The sequence below is a fragment of the Phragmites australis genome, chromosome 16 (assembly GCF_958298935.1).
Source record: "Phragmites australis chromosome 16, lpPhrAust1.1, whole genome shotgun sequence".
Classification (NCBI taxonomy): Eukaryota; Viridiplantae; Streptophyta; class Magnoliopsida; order Poales; family Poaceae; genus Phragmites; species Phragmites australis.
The window spans coordinates 14,658,049-14,679,413 of NC_084936.1; the positions used below are offsets into that span (position 1 = coordinate 14,658,049).

At 42.0% G+C, this 21,365-nt stretch overlaps 1 protein-coding gene across 1 annotated transcript; it reads right to left on the reverse strand.

Moving 5' to 3' along the window:
- Positions 1-135: 135 nt before the first annotated feature.
- On the reverse strand, positions 136-9,975 carry LOC133895395 (serine/threonine-protein phosphatase 2A 65 kDa regulatory subunit A beta isoform-like). The gene is made up of 13 exons (XM_062335689.1): positions 9,717-9,975; positions 8,738-9,157; positions 6,962-7,208; positions 5,629-5,741; positions 5,354-5,433; positions 5,080-5,221; positions 4,917-4,997; positions 4,192-4,296; positions 1,525-1,707; positions 1,300-1,392; positions 737-876; positions 594-660; positions 136-504 (listed from the first exon to the last, which is right to left on the reverse strand). Exons 2-13 carry the CDS (start codon positions 9,128-9,130, stop codon positions 385-387), a joined length of 1,764 nt encoding a protein of 587 aa, XP_062191673.1. The 5' UTR covers positions 9,131-9,157; positions 9,717-9,975; the 3' UTR covers positions 136-384.
- Between the last annotated feature and the right edge of the window lie 11,390 nt (positions 9,976-21,365).

Here is a 21,365-nt window from a genome sequence, read left to right on the forward strand (position 1 = left end):
ACAATTTGCCTCTCAAATTGCGCAAACTACATACTTAATTTCCGCCAAAACATGTTGCTTAACCATGCTAAGGAGTGTTTTCTAAACCGTGGTTGCACGCTTGTTAAATCACAGTTATCAAAAGTGACCAATATGTAACAAGACAAGACAGTAACAAAGTTCAATCGCACATAATGTCCAGTATACAAAAACTAATTCCCCCAAAGTCGATTAAATCCAACAACTTAACAAAACCTAAACCAAAAAACTACATATTTAACACAAACTGTAAATTATTGATGTCAAGGTCATTGGAGCTAGAATAAACTATCAAGACTAAAGAGCACTTTAAAGTATTAAAAAAATGGACTACGGGGAATCATTTACATACAGGACAAAGGCTAGTTAGCTTGAAATCATCATTTGGTCACATGCCTGAAGGGCCTGGTTTGCATAGTACCTTACATCTACATCTGGGTCCTCACCGAGCTCAACAAGGCATGGTTTCACTGCCTTCTCCACAACCTGCAAACGAGCATTTCATGAAATCAGCGAAAAGCCCAATGATAAAGAATATAGGATCACAGCAAGAGAAGTGGGCGGTTGAAACTTACAGATTGATCAAGGATGGGTACGAGTGACTGCAGAACTTTGGCGACATTGAATTTAATGTTTGGCACCCTAGTATTAAAGCTTATATCAATTAAGACCTTGCAGAGATTATGGTTCTCTCACGTATTTGCTATTTGGAACTCACCTGTCCTTTGAGGAAGCGATGACAACAGGGAGCAGCTGTTGGCATGTAATGTCAGCACCCATGATGGGGGCCAGCAAAGAAATAGCTTGCAAAGTGGTCATTCGATACAGATAATGTGGGTTGTTTATCTTCTCCAGAACCTATAATACAAAAAAGAAGGAATTATAAGGCTCTATTTAATCTACCATTGAGGAAATTAAGAGTAAGTATTACTGCAATATTTCCAATCTACCAAGCTTCAATGATATAAAAGATGTTGCCTAATTGTGGTGTGTAAGGTCCAATGTCATCAACTTATTTTTTTGTGTTAGTAACTTAATTGATCTACGCGTGTTGTGAGCTTAGACTTTAAAACAATAGTATTATTTACAGTTTTATTCAGCACAATTTGACTTTTTTTTTGTATCTCTATCTTATATCGGCTTCAGGCTTTGCCACTTGGTAGATGTAACCCCTGTCCCCTGGAACATTTCCCTAGACTTCTACACGAGCAGAGGATGGGAAGGGGCAAAAAACGAGGCTCCCTTGTAACCATTGCATAAAAGATTAGCATTAACTTGAACCTGAGGGATTATATGCTGCATTGCCCAGTCAGGGCCGAATTCTTCGGCCAAACGCTTCAAGTTGTTGGCAGCAGCATCTCTGATTGAGAAAACCTGGAAGGAAATGCCAATAAAATTTAGTCACATTACATCAGATCAAATCAAAGCATCAAATTTATAGACTAGCTAATCATAAGAATATACATGGCATATTTGTGCATGATTAATGAAAAAAAAAATCTATACCTTATCTTCCAACCACTGCATGCAAAGTGCCCCTAACTTGTCATCAAAAAATCCAACACCTAACTGACTTGCCAACAAAGGTATGTACTCAATTATGGCAAGCCGAACTCTCCAGTGCCTATCCTCTGCAAGTTCTACAATAGCTGGTAGAAGTGATTGCGATAGCAAGTCGATTCCGATAACCTAACAATTTGCAGGAGAGAGCTTATGAAATATCAATGCAGCTTCGAATTTGAAATGAATGAACAAGAGAACCAGGAAGCAGCTTGAATATAACAAACAAAAGCCTGCACTAGTTTGATTCAACCATGTTGATCTGACTGGTTCGTTAGCCAAAATCATTTGCTACAATGCCTACTTCATTATATGGAGGATGTAGTTCCTGTAACTCAAATTCATAACATATGCTATTCAAGCAGAGTACTGCAACTTGTTCCACTACTTACAGCACAGGGTGCAGTATTATTGTTAACCAAGTAGTCAATGCTGGTCAACAGTCAACTCATGAAGATGGGATGTTCAGCACAAAGCTTAGCATTTGGTATCAACTCATTTAATAGTTTGATATACATAAGCTACAGTACAAAAGACATGGTTGGCGATCAGCAAAATGAAGGTTTAGGGCAGGTGTTATGAACCTTAGTTCACATTTCACAACAGGATAATTACAGTACAGAAGACGCCAAACAACGTATCTTGAAGTGGATTAGCCGATTAGGTATTGGAAAGGTTGGATAGGCTATATACTAAAAGATGAAAGAGCTTTTGGGTTGAGGAAGGATGCTAATTTGTCATTGATAATTCTTGCTTGATTGATAGTGAATTATGGATTATATCCAGAGACACCTTGGTTCAGAACCCTACAAGCAATCTCTAAACTTAAGGAAACCTAAATAATACATAGAATACTTCTATAAAAAAAGGAATAAGTCCATTTTACCCCCCCTCAAACTTTGGCAAAAAAACTTAGCCCCTCCTGAACTACAAAACCAATATTTGACACCTTGAGTTTCCAAACCAGGTTATTAACACCCTAAGATGGTTTGTGAGAGTAGCTTCATCAACATGTCATGTAGAGATAAACGCTAGCTGCCACTTCACCTGGACACTTAACATCACAGATGGCAGTCCAAGTCACATCTTATCTCTAATTTCGATCTCTCACTTTCCCAATCTCCCTCTAAAAAAGGTGAAGTGGCTCTAAAAAACTCGATGCAATGGAAGCAGTGTAGCCGAACATTGTTGTTTATAATCACATACAATCAGAGGTGGACAGCCTGCTAGAATCTTTGAACTGGATCATTATGGAGGTTTGTCCAGATGGACTGCTCCTAAATAAGGTAGTCGTTGCCACATGCCACCTCCATGCCATCGCAGCTCGAGGCTAGGATCAGTGACCTCATTGAGCTAGTCACCGACGCCACATCATGCTTTTGAACCAAGTTGCCAAGGGATTGGATGATAATGGGAACAAGTGGATCTCACTGGTTAGGATCCAATCTGGCTTGCCTCACAAGGAGGCTGATCTCAGCAGCTAGGCTTGGCCTACGACGATGACATGGATGGACGGTGGTAGCTGACAGTGGCGCAACAGCAGGTGTCCAGAAATGATCCCGAGGTGGCATCAGTAAGTGCAGAGAAGGGCTAGAGAGTTTTATGCTTGCAAAGCTCCATGTCATCCCCTATGTTGCAAAACCACTACATATCAGCTAGAGAGTTTTATGCTTGCAAAGCTCCATGTCATCCCCTATGTTGCAAAACCACTACATATCACAGGCTACGGCAGCAAAATCACCTTGAAGGTGTTACTTGCTAAAGTTTTAAAAGCATAGGGGTTAGGGTACCCAATTTGGAGCTCAGGGGGTTAAGTGGACCTATTGAAGTTCAAGAGGACAAAATAGACTTATTCAGTAAGTAAATAAGGCCAACTAACAGAGCAACTAATTATTCCTATTTCTAGTTTTGACCTCTTGCTGTGCTGCCAGACCCAGTGAATGGTACTGCATGACTAAGACCATGATGCCAACAGTGCTGCTACAGAACATCAGCGGACCAAGGCAAGAAACAAGAGTGTGGCAGTGCACAACAGTTGCAAACAAGCAATTGTTACTTAAGCAAGCCTACTGCCACATTACTCACATGTTGCAAAATTGAAAGCATGCTATCCAAAGATAGTGTGGATGTTGTGACAATTCAAAGCAAGCCAACATATAAAACACAAGGGTAAAATATTCTAGAACAATTTTAGAAAATAAGAGCTATCCAGATGGAATGCTATAATCACGATAGAGCATTCTCAAACAATAAGTTATTTCAGTACAAACCAAGAATCACGCACCTTATTTTCACATCTGCTGTATTCCTTAAAAGAAAAGTGCTAATTGCTGCAAAAATTTCCTAGAAATCAAGCACTAATCAGCTTGTTACCATTCACATCTAATTTGTGATATTTAAGTTTTTAAGTTTTTAATGTATCCATGTGTTTGTTGGTTCATGCCAATAATTAGCCAGATACACAATCTTCTAGTTAGAATCTTAACCCTGATCAAGGCCACTCCAAATGAAAACCAAGTAAAATGCAAGTGCTACTACTCATGGACGAAGCAGAAAAAACTGGCTAGCTTTATATTTTAATTACATAGCTCAAAGCAGTAGCAAGGCACCAACCTGATTAACTTGATCAAGTTTGCTTATTATGTTGAGTCGAACATCAGGAAACTCATCCTTCAGCAAAGAGAGAAAAATTGGAAGAAGTTGCTCAATCGTGGCATCCTGTGACAAATCAAAACTGGAATTAGTCAACACCATCAGCGCACACATAAATCAACATTCAAAATATTCTACAAATACCAACAAAAACTAGTCAATAAAATGAATAAATGATCAGCAGTATCAGAACAATACCAACAAACAATTAGCAGTACTATCTGAATATCTTAATGAAATAGAAGGATCCAGATATGATATTAGTAAATTAAGAGAAATGGTAAATTTCATTTTTTTTTAATTGACTAGCATGGCTGGATATTAAACGAAAATATGCAAAAACAACACACACTTTTCACACAAACATAAGTTTCCTACAAAAAACATGCCGTTCCTGATGATAGGTCAGTAATGTGTGGATTCAGAGTTACTGGTACACCTAGGAGAATAATCCAATAAAGTTGAAATGTGCACTCACAAAAGGACCAATTTAAAAATTCAACATCAACTTAAGAGTAGTAACACAGATCACGATACAGCCACAGGGACAAATGTCTTGCTCTGTTCCTTCCACAAAACCCCATAAACAAAATTGCAGCTAACAAAGCAATGAGAAATCGTTGATAGATAACTGAAGTGCAGCTCTTTGTCAAAACAATACATCTGTTCACTGATATAACTCACACCTTTCCCAATACAGGGGCCATCCCCATAATAACTGAAGCCAATGCTGAACGGACATGCTGCGATGAATCTGATGATAATTCCTACAAGTACAATCAGCAGAAGTTAATAACCTGAAAATGAACAGTACGGAACTCGAATAGAATGCATGCAACACAAATACACCTTGACACATGGGAGAATATGTTGGATAGCGAGTTGTGGGCTTAATATCCTGCAAAATTTTGTAACTTTTCCAGCAGCTGCAATTCGCACTTCAGCTTCGTTATCACGAAGAAGGCGAACATATGCAGGTACCAGATCAGCCCTATTACCAGAAGCAAAGACCTCGTTGGTAAAAAGTTACATGGATTGATTAATTTTTACACATATAGAGCACTTATAGTTTGTCATAATACCATTTCTGACACTATAATACATGCACATAAATACATAATACCTTGTAGGCTCAGGACCAACAGCTTCACAGAGCTCATACAATTGATTGGCCACCATATAACGCACGCGCCACGATTTATCCTATCAAAGATTTTAAGTATAAGAGTAATACAAACCATTTATGTGGCACTGCAATGAAACATCATCACATCAGATTGGTGATTAGATATAGTTCTAAGGGTAACCATGTGCTGCAGCAATCTTACCAAATGAATACCAACAAATTTAATTGTTCTCTCGCAACATTTGCTATGTAACCCAGAGTGGTAAACGTACCTGAGAGAAATTTACAATAACTGGAAGAATATGTGTTGCACAGTCTTGGGGCTCTAACAACTTCCCAAGAGCAGCACAACCCTCAACTGCCAATAGTCGCACCGAATCTTGGTCTGAGTAAAGAAGTCATAATTAGTTTCTTAATCGAAGGCACACCAGATGGGTTTGATGTGAACTAATTTCTGATACAGAAGTGTCTTATGGGAAGATATTATCCAAATATATCACCAATTTATTTCCAACAGGGAAAGGGATTTGAAAAATAAGCAAAATGGCTTGCTGCAAGGATGAAGGATCTAACATAAAGCAAAGCATTTCTCAAAGGTTTCAGACCTCAAGCACTGATCATGAAGATTAATAACCATCATTACAAGGTTGCGCAAGAAGGTTCCCAGGGACAAAGAACAATATGAGCACACTCAACAGAAATTAGCACATTACGGTTTTACAAGCACTTAGAAACAAGAGATTGCTTATCCGCCTTGCCTATATCTAAGATGTCACACTGTATTTACTAAAAGCAAAACAAATAGTAAAGCTGCTTTAAGGTGGCATCAGGAATTGACCAACCATCATAACATGAAAAAAAAATGCATAAACATGCTTGTGTATCTGCTCTTACTTTCAAGATAAAAGTGATAAAACAGACTTTAAAGCACATTATAACATTAAGCAATAGAAGACTAAAAGTATTCATCTGCTCTAACATTCAGGATAACAAAACCCCATCAGCTTAAAGCAAAGGAGTAAAGTGGCAAATCTTACTACACTTCCAACAACAAAAACATTAATTAGCTCATATATAGAAGCAACCTCTCTTTCACTCAACTTTACAAATAATGCAATGAAGCTTACTACTCAGTGTTCAACTTTACCATAACCCTTTTATGGTTGTTGAAAACGGTAATACGATCCAACAAGATTAACCACACAAATAAAAATGTTGCACAGCTGTGAAGGTTAAAACTTATGTCTTTGTGTTCGAAAAATTAATCACGGTAACAAATACATTGCAAAAGACAACAAGATGTTCTGTTATATTCACAACTAGAGATATAAATACTTTGAATATCCAGTGCAGAAATAAATGCATGTGAATGGAACATTAAAGTTTTTGCAGCATTCCAGTACAGAATATCATGCATAATCAAATATGATTAATGCTTGTGAAGTTACTAAAAGAGGAAAAGGAAACAAAGTTCAAAGATAGGAGATGAAGGTAGTTACACTGCATGCACCAAAACTAATTCAATCATTCACTATTCAAGTAAAGAGGATGACAAATAATGAAATAACACAAAACAATAGTAGTAGAAATGCCTGTAGGATGTACCATCTTGAGTTAAATCATCAAATATTGACATGATTTCTGTCTTCAAATTGCCCTGTTCAACTGTTGCAGCAAACTTTCCAAGATTTGATGCAGCAGCTCTTCTTACCATAGGCATGTCATCTTGGCATAACTGGCCATAAATGGTCCTTAATTCTGCCTTCAGTGGTTCAGATGCACTAGGATAGGCGATGTGAAAAAGGCCACATGACGATACTCGAGCTGTGAACCACTCACCAGACGCCAACCTCTGAATTGAGCAAAGTGTGTCTAGTTTAATTAACAGAAGAAACAAACTATAGAATAATGCAGAATGTAAGTGCATTACCCAAAAGATACATGATTCCTCTTTGTTCCTGTAATACAATTGTGCAAAGGAGAGTAAAGATCTATACTTTGAACGAAGAGAACTCTTTTCCATAGGCCACAGGACTTTAGTAACTCATGCAAATCCTAACAGTAGTTAGACACTCACGGTAAAGGATCGCCAATAAGGCATGTGTAAAATCATAGTTGCCGGATTCACGGCAACATCCAGCGAACCGCGATTCCAATCGCAAGAATCAATTTGCGGTTCACATGCGATATTATCACCACTGGTTCGTAGTAAGATTCACCATGGGGCAAGCGGATGCGGCGCTAAAAGGAGAAACCAATGCTGCGGTGGGGAGAAACAGGATGGGCCAAAGAGAATAATCAAGGCAGGGAGTGTAGCAGCTTGGCTTCCATAGGCTTCGGGCATGCACAGAGGCTGTGTTACCCGGACACGCGTGTCCAACGTTTTTTTTGCTGAGTCGGACACTCGTGCACCCGTGTCGGATTCCGACACCTGTGTCGGATTCCAAGTGGTATTTGGTGTGTCCCAGAATTTTTTGCCGAATCGGACGCCCCGACACAAGTCGGACTCCGATACCCGCACCCGTGGTTATGTAACACAGGAGAGTAGGCCACTAATGGGCTGGCAGGCTTGGGCTGGGCCAACCGTCCACTGATTCTCCTCTCTTTTTTCTTTTTCTTTTTAATTTCTTTTATGCAATTGTCTAGGGATTTTATGCAGCAGATTACTTCTGTACATGCAGTACCAAGAAGGTTTGCTTTACCTTTTACTATATATTTTCTTGAGCGAATCATAACTACTGGGTTCACGAACCCATTTTCCGATTCGCAGACCGAACAGGTATACCCCTAGTGAACCTTATTTCTACGAAGGGGCACACCGCAAACCAGAATTGTGTACCCAACAAGCCACGAATTAGGTAACTGTGTAAAATACTTGTTTACTAGTAATCAAATAGTAGTTGTTCATTCACAAACAGAAAAGGTTAATTGCTCGTTTGAGCCATACTCCCAGTTCTATGAAGCACTAGTAATGATTATTATTGAAAATGAGAATGTAAGAAAAAGTACATAGTATAATACATTTCAACGCACATATAAGGTGAAAACTAATTCACAAGCAATCAAATAGTTTTTCAAATTAATATTGGAATAAGCTGTGACCATGTGCATGTGGTTCATATTTGCAACAAAAACTTTAGAAGCCATTTATTAAATGAGAATGTACAATTATAAACTTGTAAAGGAAGTTCAATGGGCATATGAGTGTTAGGAAGTACCAACAAAGATGGTGGCACATGAAAACAAGTTCATACATGTATTTCACTATTTCTATTAAGAAAAAGGGATGTATATAACTACCACAGAAGCCTAAATTTCTGTAATCTGGATCATATTTCGCAATAAAACAAGGAATCTATATGATAAACGTACTCTTCATACCTTTACAACAGGGACGAACCAGTCCACAATATCAATTTCCTTCATCTGTGCTCCAATTCGACACAACGACTCAACTGCCTTATCTCTGACGCAGGTCTCCTCCACAGTACACAAAGTTTCCAATGGGGGAAGCAAAACATGCGCATGCTCTACACCTCCAACATAAGGAATAAACACACCCAACTCTTCCGCCATTGCAAGAAGCACCTCATCCTCATCATCATTGTTTTCACTAAGGAAGGGAATTAATTCTTTCCTTGTTCTTTCTTCACCAAGTGCCCGGGCAATAGTAGAAAGTCTTCTGATGGAGTTCAGACGTAACTGAATATCTTCATTTTTCAGTTCATCAATCAGTACAGCAATCGGGTACAGAGGCTCATCGATCATAGCCATTATTAGGTTTGGCCAGAATTATTTCAGCTGCAAAATACACCAAAAAACATAAATACAAATTAGCCTTTTAAAACTGAACACAATGGTGTGAAAACGAATATTCTAACCACAAATGAATAAAGAAGACCAAGTTAGAAATAACACGTTTTAGCTCTTTCACAGAGGTATACAAGGATAGAACTTATGCCATACTACATGACATTTTTTTCTCAAATTCAATGTTCCACGGTAAAAAAAAAAATGATAACGAATCCGTTGATGCTCCAGCAAACTCAATCGAAATGGAATGCAACAATGCAATGCGAACTTCTTCCATAACAATAAATTTAGATCCCAAGGCTCCAAACGCGGAGACTAGGCATACCAAACCATGGAATCATTAACGCGCCCTATCCCAACCAAGGGCAGACTCGAGCATGGGGGCTAAAAATTCGAAAAATAAACCGATGTTAACACTCCACACCCACCACGCAGCAAACAGACTTGCAATAAAATGGATGGATCGGCGCGTCTATCCGAAAGAACGAACAGATTCTGCATAACAAGAAGTACAATCAAACGTTAGACCAAGCTAGGGTTCCCTTACCACCGAAAGAAGAAGAAATCAACTCAAAATCCGGATGGATCTCCGCTCCGCACCAGTCCAGGGGGTTGGTGACGACGAGGACGGGGAGGGAGAAGTAACGGAGGTGGAGTCGCGGCAGAACGATGGCCGGATCTGATTGGGGCGTGTCCGGCGCGGAGGGCCGTGGAGAGCCTGCGGGTGTGCTGAACGATGGAAGGAACGAATGAACTATGTCCACGAAGAGGTGAGCCGAATAGGTGTGTAAACAAACCGAGCTAGAGGCTCGGCTCTCCCGAGGCACTGGCTTAGCTAGCTGAGAAAACGAGACAAAATGTTCCCTGAATGCATCACGAGCTCAAATAACTGTTGTGCTACACAATCTAGTTAGAGAATTATTTGTTATTTTTAGTATGACTTTTATTGTTATAGATCTTAAAAAGATACTACATCCAAAAAGAAATAAATAAGTATTTTTAAAAAGCCACCGCAATTTCAACCATAGCCTTAATCAATAACTGTACATGTTACATGTTTATCAAAATGGAAAATCTAGAGTACTCTATTTGAGCTTACATCGAGGCACCACATTACTGTCCTTGGATAGAAATCAGACGTCAGTGAGCGGCTGGCGTTGGACGATGAAGTAGTGGGCTGGTCCAGATACATGTGTCCTTATCGCTTGATTTCTCGTCTCCTATATCTCCAAATTTCCAGCTCCACGCCGTAGTGCTGTCCCCGGCAACCCCTCTCTTCGCTACTAGCTCTTCCCCTACCTCATCTACTCCGTGGAGAAGACAACAGCTATAACGATGGCGACTACAGCAACGATGGCGACTACAGCACACGCTGACACCGTGGGGGTTTTCCCTCTTATCGGGCGCATAAGGGGTGCCTCAAGACGGACTTGCACCTTCAAATGTCAGTCAATAATAGATATTTTCAAGACAATGGACTCATCGCGCGACTAGGTTGAAGCTCGTGAGACCAGCCCCTAATCATAAATGGAAACCCGGTGACCAGCCTTTGCTGGTCACAGGACAGTATTCACCTAACCTGTCAGGATGTATTTTTACCATCCACTCGAGTATTTTCCTTCCCAGAGAGTAGTGATTCATCCCGTAGCATTTAATGCTACAGGATAGCCTAGCCGGTGAGCGTGATGGCGTTAGTGATGGGATAGGACGTGCAGGATGACCAGAGTAAAGCGGGTATGCCTATCCGATGTCATGATGGGCTAGGGGTAGTTGGCTTCATCAGGGGTAGATCTGTTGTGGTGTTTGGTATGGTATGTTTGTATATATTCCTTTTTCTGCTATATAAAGGGAGGAGGGGAGTCCGAGAAGAGACACGAGACATATTATGTAATAAGTTTATCCAATACATAAGGAAATACACATGATGTAGGGTTATTATCCCACAAGAGGTCTGAACCTGGATAAAATTCTCATGTTTTTGAGTCCATTAGATCCGAACCCCAAGAAACGTAGATCAACGCGCCCATCTTCCGGTACACCCCAGATTCATTATTAATGATTATCCCCCGACAGTTGGCACGCCAGGTAGGGACGTGTTTTTTGCGTTTTCTTTAGATTTGGAGACTATGGTTGGGCTATCCATGCTAGGATCCATGATGGTCACAGAGTCTCGTTCTGAGGATCCCGACCGTCGCGAGGTTTTTGTCATGGGAGACGACCTATACGAGCCCGGTGTGCTCTAAGCATGAGACTCTAAGATGGAGTCATAGGATCCTGAGACCGAACGTGAAGTTTGCATAGAGTCCCATGCAGCCGAGGGCAATAGAGACACATGTGTCGCACGAACTGGAGGTGAGCCCTTGGCCATAGGCCAAGAGGAAAACTAGTCTAGCGTCAGGCATGGAGGTGGTCATATATTGCCCTAGCAACTACAACGCAACCCAATTGAGCGCCCGCCTGAGGTTGAGACCTTGACGGCGTCATCTTCAAGGCACTCATGCCACACGCGAAACACGATCACTGGGGGCTCCCCCCTCATGATGTCTCACCGCTCTATGATTAGCGGCTCGACTACAAGGCCATGACCCCACGCAGAACCTACAAACTACGTGAGTTCTTCTTAGCCACCCGATGGTGGTAGTATCAGAGGGTTCGGTAGTAACACCATGACTACATAACCTATCCCTCTTAGTAGAGATCGTCTGGCGCTAGACTGTGGCGATGACCACCTCATCCGTCGCAAGGACTGGTGAAGGTCACGGTCGCTAGGGTTCGCAGTGGGCCCCACGGTGGGAGGGAACCTGTGCTCCCTCAGCGACAGGGAGTACGCAGAGATTCTACGCCCGACTAGGGGTCGAGGACGACCTGTATCAGGTCAGGCAGCGGCATGGCGAGCCGTTGTGAGACTACATCTAGTGTTTCACCGAATGTCAGAATATCAATCCAAAGATCACGGGTGAGTCTGTGATCATAGCATTCCAGAGGGGTTAGAGACCAGAAGATGGTCGAAAAGATAGCCACCAAGGATGTCCGAAGCACCACCGAGCTCTTCGAGCTCGCAGACAAGTGCGCGTAGGCCACCAAGGCCCGAGAGTGCCAGATCGGTGTGAAGCCGCAGTCGACCTCCGACCAGCCTACCTCTTGCAATGAGGCCAGCTGGAAGAAGAAGAAGAAGAACAAGCGTAAGGTAGGCTAACGCTTCATGAAGAAAGACAGAAAGATGGGCAAAGGCATACCAATGCGCATGACCTGACCGAATGCAAGATCATATGAGGCATCATCGATAAGGAGCTTAGGGGTCACAAACCCAGGGACGACGATGTTGGTGAGGATGTGGCCAATCTCGACCAGTCTGCTTTGGGTTTCTAGTAGGCGGGGCACATGGTCCACTATATCTTTAGGGGCACCGTGATGTATTCCTCTAATAGAGAGTACAAGTCGGTATGAGGTATACACAACCATGTCAGGTTCAGGTCCACGCATGAAGTGGTCGAAGGTACTGCTCACCTTTAGCTAGGAGGACCATCCCGCATACATCAAGCACCATGAACGCTACCCTATTGTGGTCAAGCCCACGGTGCACAACATCCAAATGGGACGCGTACTAGTCGATGGAGGGAGATCCATCAACCTCCTCTTCACCGACGCGTTGGACGCCCTGCAAATTTCAAGGAATGCATTAAAACCATCTCCTCCCTTCTTCGGGGTCACCTCGGCTCCTCAACCAAGCTGTTGGGGCACATCGAGTTGCCCTTCACTCTCGGTTCATTTAACAACTTTAGGACCAAGAAAGTCCTTCTTGATGTGGTGGACTTTGGGATGACTTACAACACGATCCTAGGGCGACCAGTGATGACCCTACACTATGATAAGAGGTGCTTGACATTTTTAAGCTGACTCTCGGGTTGCAGCCCGAGAATGCTGGGCCCAGTTCATGGTCATCACCCGCTATGCATACTAGGTGATCAAGATCCCTGGTCCCAAAGGAGCCATCACTATTTTGGGCAATCCAAAGATAGCCCTGCACTACGATAAGAGGAGCCTTGACATGGTTGAACTGACTCTTGGGTCGCAGCCCGAGAATGCTGGGCCCAGTGGTTGCCCTGTGAAAGTCCACATTGTCGCTAATCCCGACGATTGGCTCAAGACAGCATGCCTAGACGACACCGACCCATCCAGGATGGTCCATATATGGGCCGGCCTAGACTCAAAATAGGAATCCATGCTCATCACTTTCCTCCAGGCAAACGCGAAAGTCTTTTCTTGAAGTCCGTTTGATATGCCTAGGGTCCCTAGGGACGTGATCGAGCACAAGTTGTCAGTACGACTTGACGCGTGACTAGTAAAGCAAAAGGGCATCAGTTCGCACTCGACCAAAAGGAAGCACTTCGTGAGGGGATCGACAAACTCCTGGGAGCAGTCTTCATCTGAGAGGTACAATACCTGGAGTGGCTGGCTAACCCAGTCATGGTCCAGAAAACCAATGGTAAGTGTAGGATGTGCATCGATTTCACCGACCTCAACAAGGTATGCCCTAAAGATCTGTTCCTTTTGCCCCGAATTGACTAGCTTCTAGACTCGACTGCCGATAGCGATCTTCTAAGTTTCTTAGATGCCCATTCAGGGTACCATCAAATTAGCATGAATAGGGTAGATGAGAAGAAAATTGCTTTTGTAACGCCTTTCGGGGTCTTTTGTTATGTAAAAATGCCTTTTGGTTTGAAAAGCGTCGAGGCGTATGTTGATGATGTGGTCGTGAAAAGCAGGACTAAGGACGACCGGGTCGCGGACCTCCAAGAAATGTTCGACAACCTTCGGAAGTACCACATGAAGCTGAACTCGGAGAAGTGCACATTTGGAGTCCCATCACAGAAGTTGCTCGGTTTCCTCATGTCTAGTCAAGGAATAGAAGCAAACCCTGACAAGATCAGAGCCATTGATCAGATGGGATCCCCGATCAAGTTAAAGGAGGTTTAGAAACTAACTAGGTGTGTGGCAGCTTTGAGCAGGTTCATCTCAAGGATGGGAGAGAGGGATTGCCACTCTTCAAGCTCCTAAAGAAAAGTGACCACTTCCTGTGGACACCAAAAGCGGAGGCAACCTTCCAAGATCTCAAAAGGTAACCTCTCTTCCACTCATGTACTAACTGCTCCTCGACTAGTCAAGGAGCTTTTGCTCTATGTTGCAGCTACCCTACAGGTCGCGAGTGTGGTCCTGGTCATCGAGCGTGAAGGTCTTCAGCGACCAGTGTACTATGTTAGTAAAGTCCTACACTATGTGAAGGCTCGGTACCCACAGGCACATAAGCTATTGTACGCCATGCTGATGGCCTCTCGCAAGCTCATGCACTACTTCCAGGCCCACAAAATCAATGTAATCTTCTCAGTCCCAATTAGGGAAATCCTCCACGGTAGGGATGCAGTAGGAAGAACAGCGAAGTGGGTAGTAGAGCTCGGGGAGTTTGATATTTAGTTCATCCCCTGAACGGCTATCAAATCCTAGGTGCTGATCGATTTTGTGGTCGAGTGGTCGTCCTTTGAGCCTGAGTAGGAACAGTAACCAGAAGGGAAGAGCACTGGACCATGCACTTCGACAGGTCGTTCACACTAAAAGGAGCGGGGGCTGGAGTGGTCTTGACCTCACCTATCAGCAACACCCTCAGGTACGTAATTCGATTATATTTTCATACCACTAATAATGTTAGAGAATATGAGGGCTTCTTGATGAGCCCATGGCTCCTTTGGATACGATTAATACAGCCAATAATCTTTAAATCATACAAGGTCCAATTACAAGAGTACGTGCACAACAATTAGACCACCAGGTGAACTCATTTCTCCATGTTCATTTTTCCTTGGATGGATTACTACTAAATTCTTATGATATTTATTGTTTAGGAACGTGGGAGAAGCACTACAACCTTACTCAGACGTCACCCTCGAAGGCCAAGTCTACTCAGACTCGAGGCTGAGCTCTAGTCGAAGTCGTCATTGTGGTCGAGTCTCAAGACAGTACATCAGTAAAACGGGAATAACTCTCTCATACGAAGTCCGTTTTAAGCGTTCTTGGATTTGCTAGAAAGCTTATGTCGAGCCCTTTCCAATTGATCTATGCTTGACCAAATATTCCTTATAGTTTAGTCAGAGTCGAAGGAATAAGGTGTTGCATCACCGTTCTGGACTCTATCGGGTTTTGTAATCGTATCGAGGTCGGAGTCCAGGTTGTGCACGCCTCTTTCCATGGCTGCATAACACTAGGTTGACCCCCTCGTGTCCCCTTATAAATATGCATTAGCCATCATGGTTTAGGTTTGAGTTTAGCTTAGATTATTCTATTTTAGACAGTTTCGCCGTTTATCGGTTTGTTAAACCCCAAACTCGAGTACTTCATTGGTAATTAGCAATATTCAGATTGTATCTACCTGTTCTTGCTTGTATTTTCGATTCGCTAGCAGGAAAAACCTTCTTGGCGAGGTCAATCGTGTCTTGACATGGTTGATAACCACGGAGTAGTGGTGCAGTAGTTGCGAGGGTTCTTGATCTGTTCTGTTCGGAGCCTTTGGATCATCAACGTCGAAGCTCCACCAATTGACTTATCATATCACCTTTTGGAATATCGAGCAAATGCGCATCAAGTGGTATCAGAGCCTCGGTTGCCTGTTAGGTAATCTCAGTTATCCTCTTTGTTTAGTTTTGTTCTATTACTTAGAGTTCAGAAAAATTACCGTTGTTGAGTTTGAGTCCATCATCGGTGTCTTTGTTGCTGGTCGAATCATCGTGTTCTAGTTTCTAGTGTCGAGTCTTTGCTGTCTTAGTCGTCGTGTATCTCGATTTGCCCTTGTTTGCTTTAGTCGAGATTGTGTCACAGGCCGTGTTGGCAACTAGTCAAGTTCGATCATCAACTCAGGTTCAACTACTAGTCGTGTTCGACCACCTACTCCGCTTCGACCACTAGAGGGGTTTGACCATCAACTCAGATTCGACCACTAGTTGTGTTCGATCACCTACTCGAATTTGATAATCTACTCGGGTTCGACCACTATTCGAGTCGACCATCTACTCGGGTTCAACCACTAGTCACTCCGACCGCCCACTTGGGGTTCCGACCAATCACTCCTATCACCCACTCGGGATCTGGCCAGGTACTCCGACCACCTAGTCACCGCGACCACCTAGTCGAATTCGCCCACCTCCTCGGATCCGACCACTTACTCAGTGTCGCCCACCTTCTCGAATCCGACCACCATAGCTGAAACAGAGGTAGCCAAAGTTCAGAGAGAGAGAGAGAGAGAGAGGCATCACAATAGATGGAGAACATCTTCTGTGTATCTAGCATGACTAGTACTGATGAGCCCATGGCTCGTTCAGATACGATCAATACCGCTAATAATCCTCAAATCATACAAGATTCAACTAAAAGAGCACGTACACAACAATTAAACCACCAGGTGAACTCGTTTCTCGCTATTCATGTTTCCTTGGATGGATTACTACTAAATTCTTATGATATTTTATTGCTTAGGAATGTGGGAGAAGCACTACAACCTTACCCGGATGTCAACCCTCGAAGGCTAAGTCTACTCGGACTCGAGGCTGAGCTCTAGTCGTGGTCGTGGTCATGGTCGAGTCCGAGGATAGCACGTCAGTAAAACATGCATAACTCTCTCATATGAAGTTCGTTTTAGGCAATCTTGGATATTATGGAAAGCTTACGATGAACCTTTTTCAATGGATATGAGCTTGACCAAATATTTCTTATAGTTTAGTCAGAGTCAAAGGATAAGGTGTTGCATCACCATTCTGGACCCTGTTGGGTTTTGTAATCCTGTCGAGGTCGGAGTCCAAGTTGTGCACGCCTCTTGAGCAGATTAGCCAATCAATCAAAGGATAGAACTTGCTTGAGCTAGTTCTAGGGAAGAGCTCACAATGTTGTTGGATGATCATCAACAAACTATTAATGACGACATCGACAAGAAGCTTGTGGGAACCAATACCGCATTGAAGCGACTCAATGAAAGCATTGCAATGCTCAATACACACTTCGATCGATTGGTTAATCCACTACCGAACAATGATCGAGTGGATTCTCATGGTGCAGCCTATGAACAAGAGGAGTTCATCGCGGATGATGAAATTTTGAAACAAGAACGTGACGCCTTTGATGAACGACAAAGGAACCGAATGAACTTCAACAGTCAAGGTATGAGAGGTAATAATTTTCAGCAATATAACCCACGTATTAATGATGATCCATTTGCTAAGGTTAAGTTTACTATACCATCTTTTGATGGTGCTTATGATACTAAAATGTATTTAGATTGAACGATGACAGTAGAACAGAAGTTTAATGCTCAATTAGTTCCTAAAGTGCATAGAGTTAGGTAAGCCCCTAGTGAATTTAAAAACTTTGGAATCATCTGATGGAATAGGATATGCATCAACGAATTAGCTCCTACTACATGGAATGCATTAAAGGTTGCTATATGTAACAGATTTGTTTCACCCTCTTTTAAACGTGATTTGCGTAAGAAATTGCAACGCTTAAACCAAGGTGATAGATCGTAGAAGAATATTATCAGGAGCTTCAAATTAGTATGTTGCGTTGTGATATTATTGAGGATGAAGATGCTACAATGGCACGTTTTTATGGAGGGTTAAGGTGTGAAATTAAGAACATAGTTGATTACAAAGAATAAGATAGTGTTCCTAGATTGTTTCAACTTGCGTGTTTGGCAGAAAAAGAATTGCAGGGACGACAACAGAGGCCAAGGAGCAATTTTGGAAGCACAACTACTTCCAAATCAACACCGGGACAAGTCAAAACAGCCCCACGTTCAGCTACATGGTTTGCTACCCCCTTCTCGAATAGGGCACGTTCAGCAGTACCTTCGACACCGCCGCACGCTTCCGAGGTAAACAAATCCGTAAGTGTGCAAGGTCCAGCCAAGAACTCTTCTTCGGTTGCTTCTATAGGCTGATCCACCAAGATTGTATGGCACTGATGCAAGGGAATGAGCCACGTCATGAACGATTGCCTATGTCAGCGAGCGTACATTATAATAGAAGACGGTAGATATGTAAGTGCTAGTGATGTTAAGGATGAATATGCACTTGCAGCTAACCATGCAGGCGATAAGGATGAACATGAGATGGATATCGACAATAAGGAAGAATTGAGTGTAGCTGCTACGGAGAATTATAGGACACTAATTGTGCAGTGAGTGTTACTCAAATAGAGCAAGCGGAACAACTACAACACCACAATTTGTTTCAGAGTCATTATTGATGAAGGAAGCTGCAACAACTTAGTAAATTCAGATATGATCAAGAAGCTTGCCTTGCCGATAAGAAACCATCCTCATCTATATCATATTCAATAGTTCAACAACAGTGGTAAGGTGAAGGTAATACAAACAACTAGGGAGCATTTTTGTATTGGTTCATACCATGATTGTGCTGATTTCGATGTAGTGCCTATGAAAGCATGTTCACTTTTGTTAGGACGACTATGAGAGTTTGATACTGATGCAACATATTATGGTAGAAGTAATAAGTACACCCTTATGTATAAAGGAAAGAAAATAACTTTTCTACCGTTAACCCTTGCTGAAATTGTGAAATGTGAACAAGAGATAGCTGAAATTAAGAGAAAAGAGTTTGAGAATGAATCTAAAAATTAGGAAGTAGCGGAAAAAAATTTTCACCCAAAAAGGAGAAATCAACAACAACTTCTAAGTCCGATGGAATTAGATTGAAAGAGTATGTTATGCTTGCTACTAAATCTGATCTTACTGAAATTTATGCTAATAAGCTGCCATACTATGCTTTGATATGCCATGCTGTTGTACTTGCATTTCTGCTTCTCTCAGATTTTCTGGGCCAAACACTTGACTTTCATCAGTCTCATTCTATTACAATGGCGTCCTACATTTTCTTCCATACAACGCTTCAAACGGAGACATCTTCAAACTAGTCTAATAACTATTATTATAGGAGAACTCTGGCATAGGGAAGATTTTTGTCTCAACTAGTCTTATTTTTCAAGGAATAAGCTCTCAACGTATCTTTTAAAATTTGATTTCCTCTCCCAGTTTGACCATCCGTCTGCAGATGATATGCTGAACTGAAGTTTAACTGGGTATCCAATGACTCATGTAGTTTTCGCCCAAACCTGGAGGTGAACTAGCTTCCTCTATCAGACACTATCCTCTTGGGTACTCTATGCAAACACACAATTATGTTAATATACAACTCAACAAGCCTAGGTCCTGTGTATGTGGTCTTGATTGGGATGAAATGAGCAACCTTTGTCAAACGATTCACTATAACCCAAATAGAATCATATCCAGACTGAGTTCGGGGCAATCCAACGATAAAATCCATACCAATTTCTTGCCATTTCCATTCTAGTATCTTCAAAGGTTGAAATAATCCAGCGGGTCTCTAATGTTCAGCTTTGACTCTCTAACATATATCGCATATTGCTACATATTCAGCAATTTCTTTCTTCATTCCATACCACCAATATTGATCCTTCAGATCTTGATACATCTTGGTGCTTCCGGGATGAATAGAATATGCAGACTCATGCGCTTCTCGAAGCATAGTTTCCTTGATAGATTTGATATATGGAACAAAGATTCATTTCTCAAACCATACCGTTCCATTCTCATCCTCGGTAAAACCTGGGGCTTTACCTTCCCTAATACGCTGCCTGTTTTCCATAATCTTCTCATCCTCGAGTTGTCCTTTATGATTTTTTTTCCATTGTCGAATCGACTTCCATTACCACAACTTCTACGTTGTTTACCAATCCGAGATTAGGTCTCTCAAAATCTTTGCATAACTCGGGTCGTTTGTCTTGTACGGTCATTATTCTAAGATAAGTCTTTCTACTCAAAGCATCGCAACTACATTCGCCTTTCCGGGATGATAGTTAATTCCCAAGTCATAATCCTTGATAAGATCTAACTATCTTTGCTGCCTGAGGTTGAGATCTGGCTGAGTAAAGATATACTTCACACTCTTATGATCCGAATATATCTCACACCTTTTTCCAATCAAATAGTGTCTCCATATCTTGAGTGCATGTACCATGGTGGCTAACTCTAAATCATGTGTTGGGTAGTGTTCCTCATGCTTCCGCATTTGCCTTTATGCATAGGCTACAACATGGCCTTCTTGCATAAGAACACATCTTAATCCTTGACGAGAGGCTTCACAATAGATGGAGAACCGCTTTTGTGTATCTGGCTTGACTAGTATTGATGAGCCCATGGCTCCTTCAGATATGATCAATACCGCCAATAATTTTCAAATCATACAAGGTCCAATTACAAGAGCACATGCACAACAATTAGACCAACAGGTGAACTCGTTTCTCGCTGTTCATGTTTCCTTGGATGGATTACTACTAAGTTTTTGTGATATTTTATTGCTTAGGAACGTGGGAGAAGCGCTACAACCTTACCCAGACGTCACCCCTCGAAGGCCAAGTCTACTCGGACGCGAGGCTGAGCTCTAGTTGAGGATAGCACGTTAGTAAAATGGGTACAACTCTCTCATATGAAGTCCATTTTAGGCAATCTTGGACACTCTGGAAAGCTTACGATGAACCCTTTCCAATGGATATGAGATCGACCAAATATTTCTTATAGTTTAGTCAGAGTCGAAGGAATAAGATATTGCATCACCATTTTGGACCTTGTCGGGTTTTGTAATCGTGTCGTGGTCGGAGTCCATGTTGTGTTCCCATGGCTGCACAACCTTGGGTTGACCCCCTCATGTCTCCCTATAAATATACGGTAGCCATCATAGTTTAGGCTCGAGTTTAGGTTAGATTATTCTGTTTTAGACAGTTTCACCGTTTATCAGTTTATTGAACTCCAAACTTGAGTACTTTATTGGTAATTAGCAATATTCAGATTGCATCTACCTGTTCTTGCTTATATTCTCGATTCGGTTGCAGGAAATGCCTTCTTGGCGAGGTCAACCGCGTCTTGGCATGGTTGATAGCCATGGAGTAGTGGTGTAATGGTTGTGAGGATTCGCGATCTGTTCTGTTCGGAGCCTTTGGATCATCAACGTTAAAACTCAACCAATCGACTTACCATATTACTTTTCGAAAGATTGGGTAAACGCGCATCAAGTACTAGCGTAGATATTAATCTTTTCTTCAACTCTTCAAAACCTACCTC

Coding starts and splice junctions, on each gene's coding strand:
- LOC133895395 (XM_062335689.1), bottom strand. CDS start 9,130: ATGGCTATGATCGATGAGCCTCTGTACCCGATTGCTGTACTGATTGAT. Junction 7,209..8,737: donor GGTTCGTCCCTGTTGTAAAG/GTATGAAGAGTA, acceptor TGCTCAATTCAG/AGGTTGGCGTCTGGTGAGTG. Junction 5,434..5,628: donor TTATTGTAAATTTCTCTCAG/GTACGTTTACCA, acceptor AATCTTTGATAG/GATAAATCGTGGCGCGTGCG.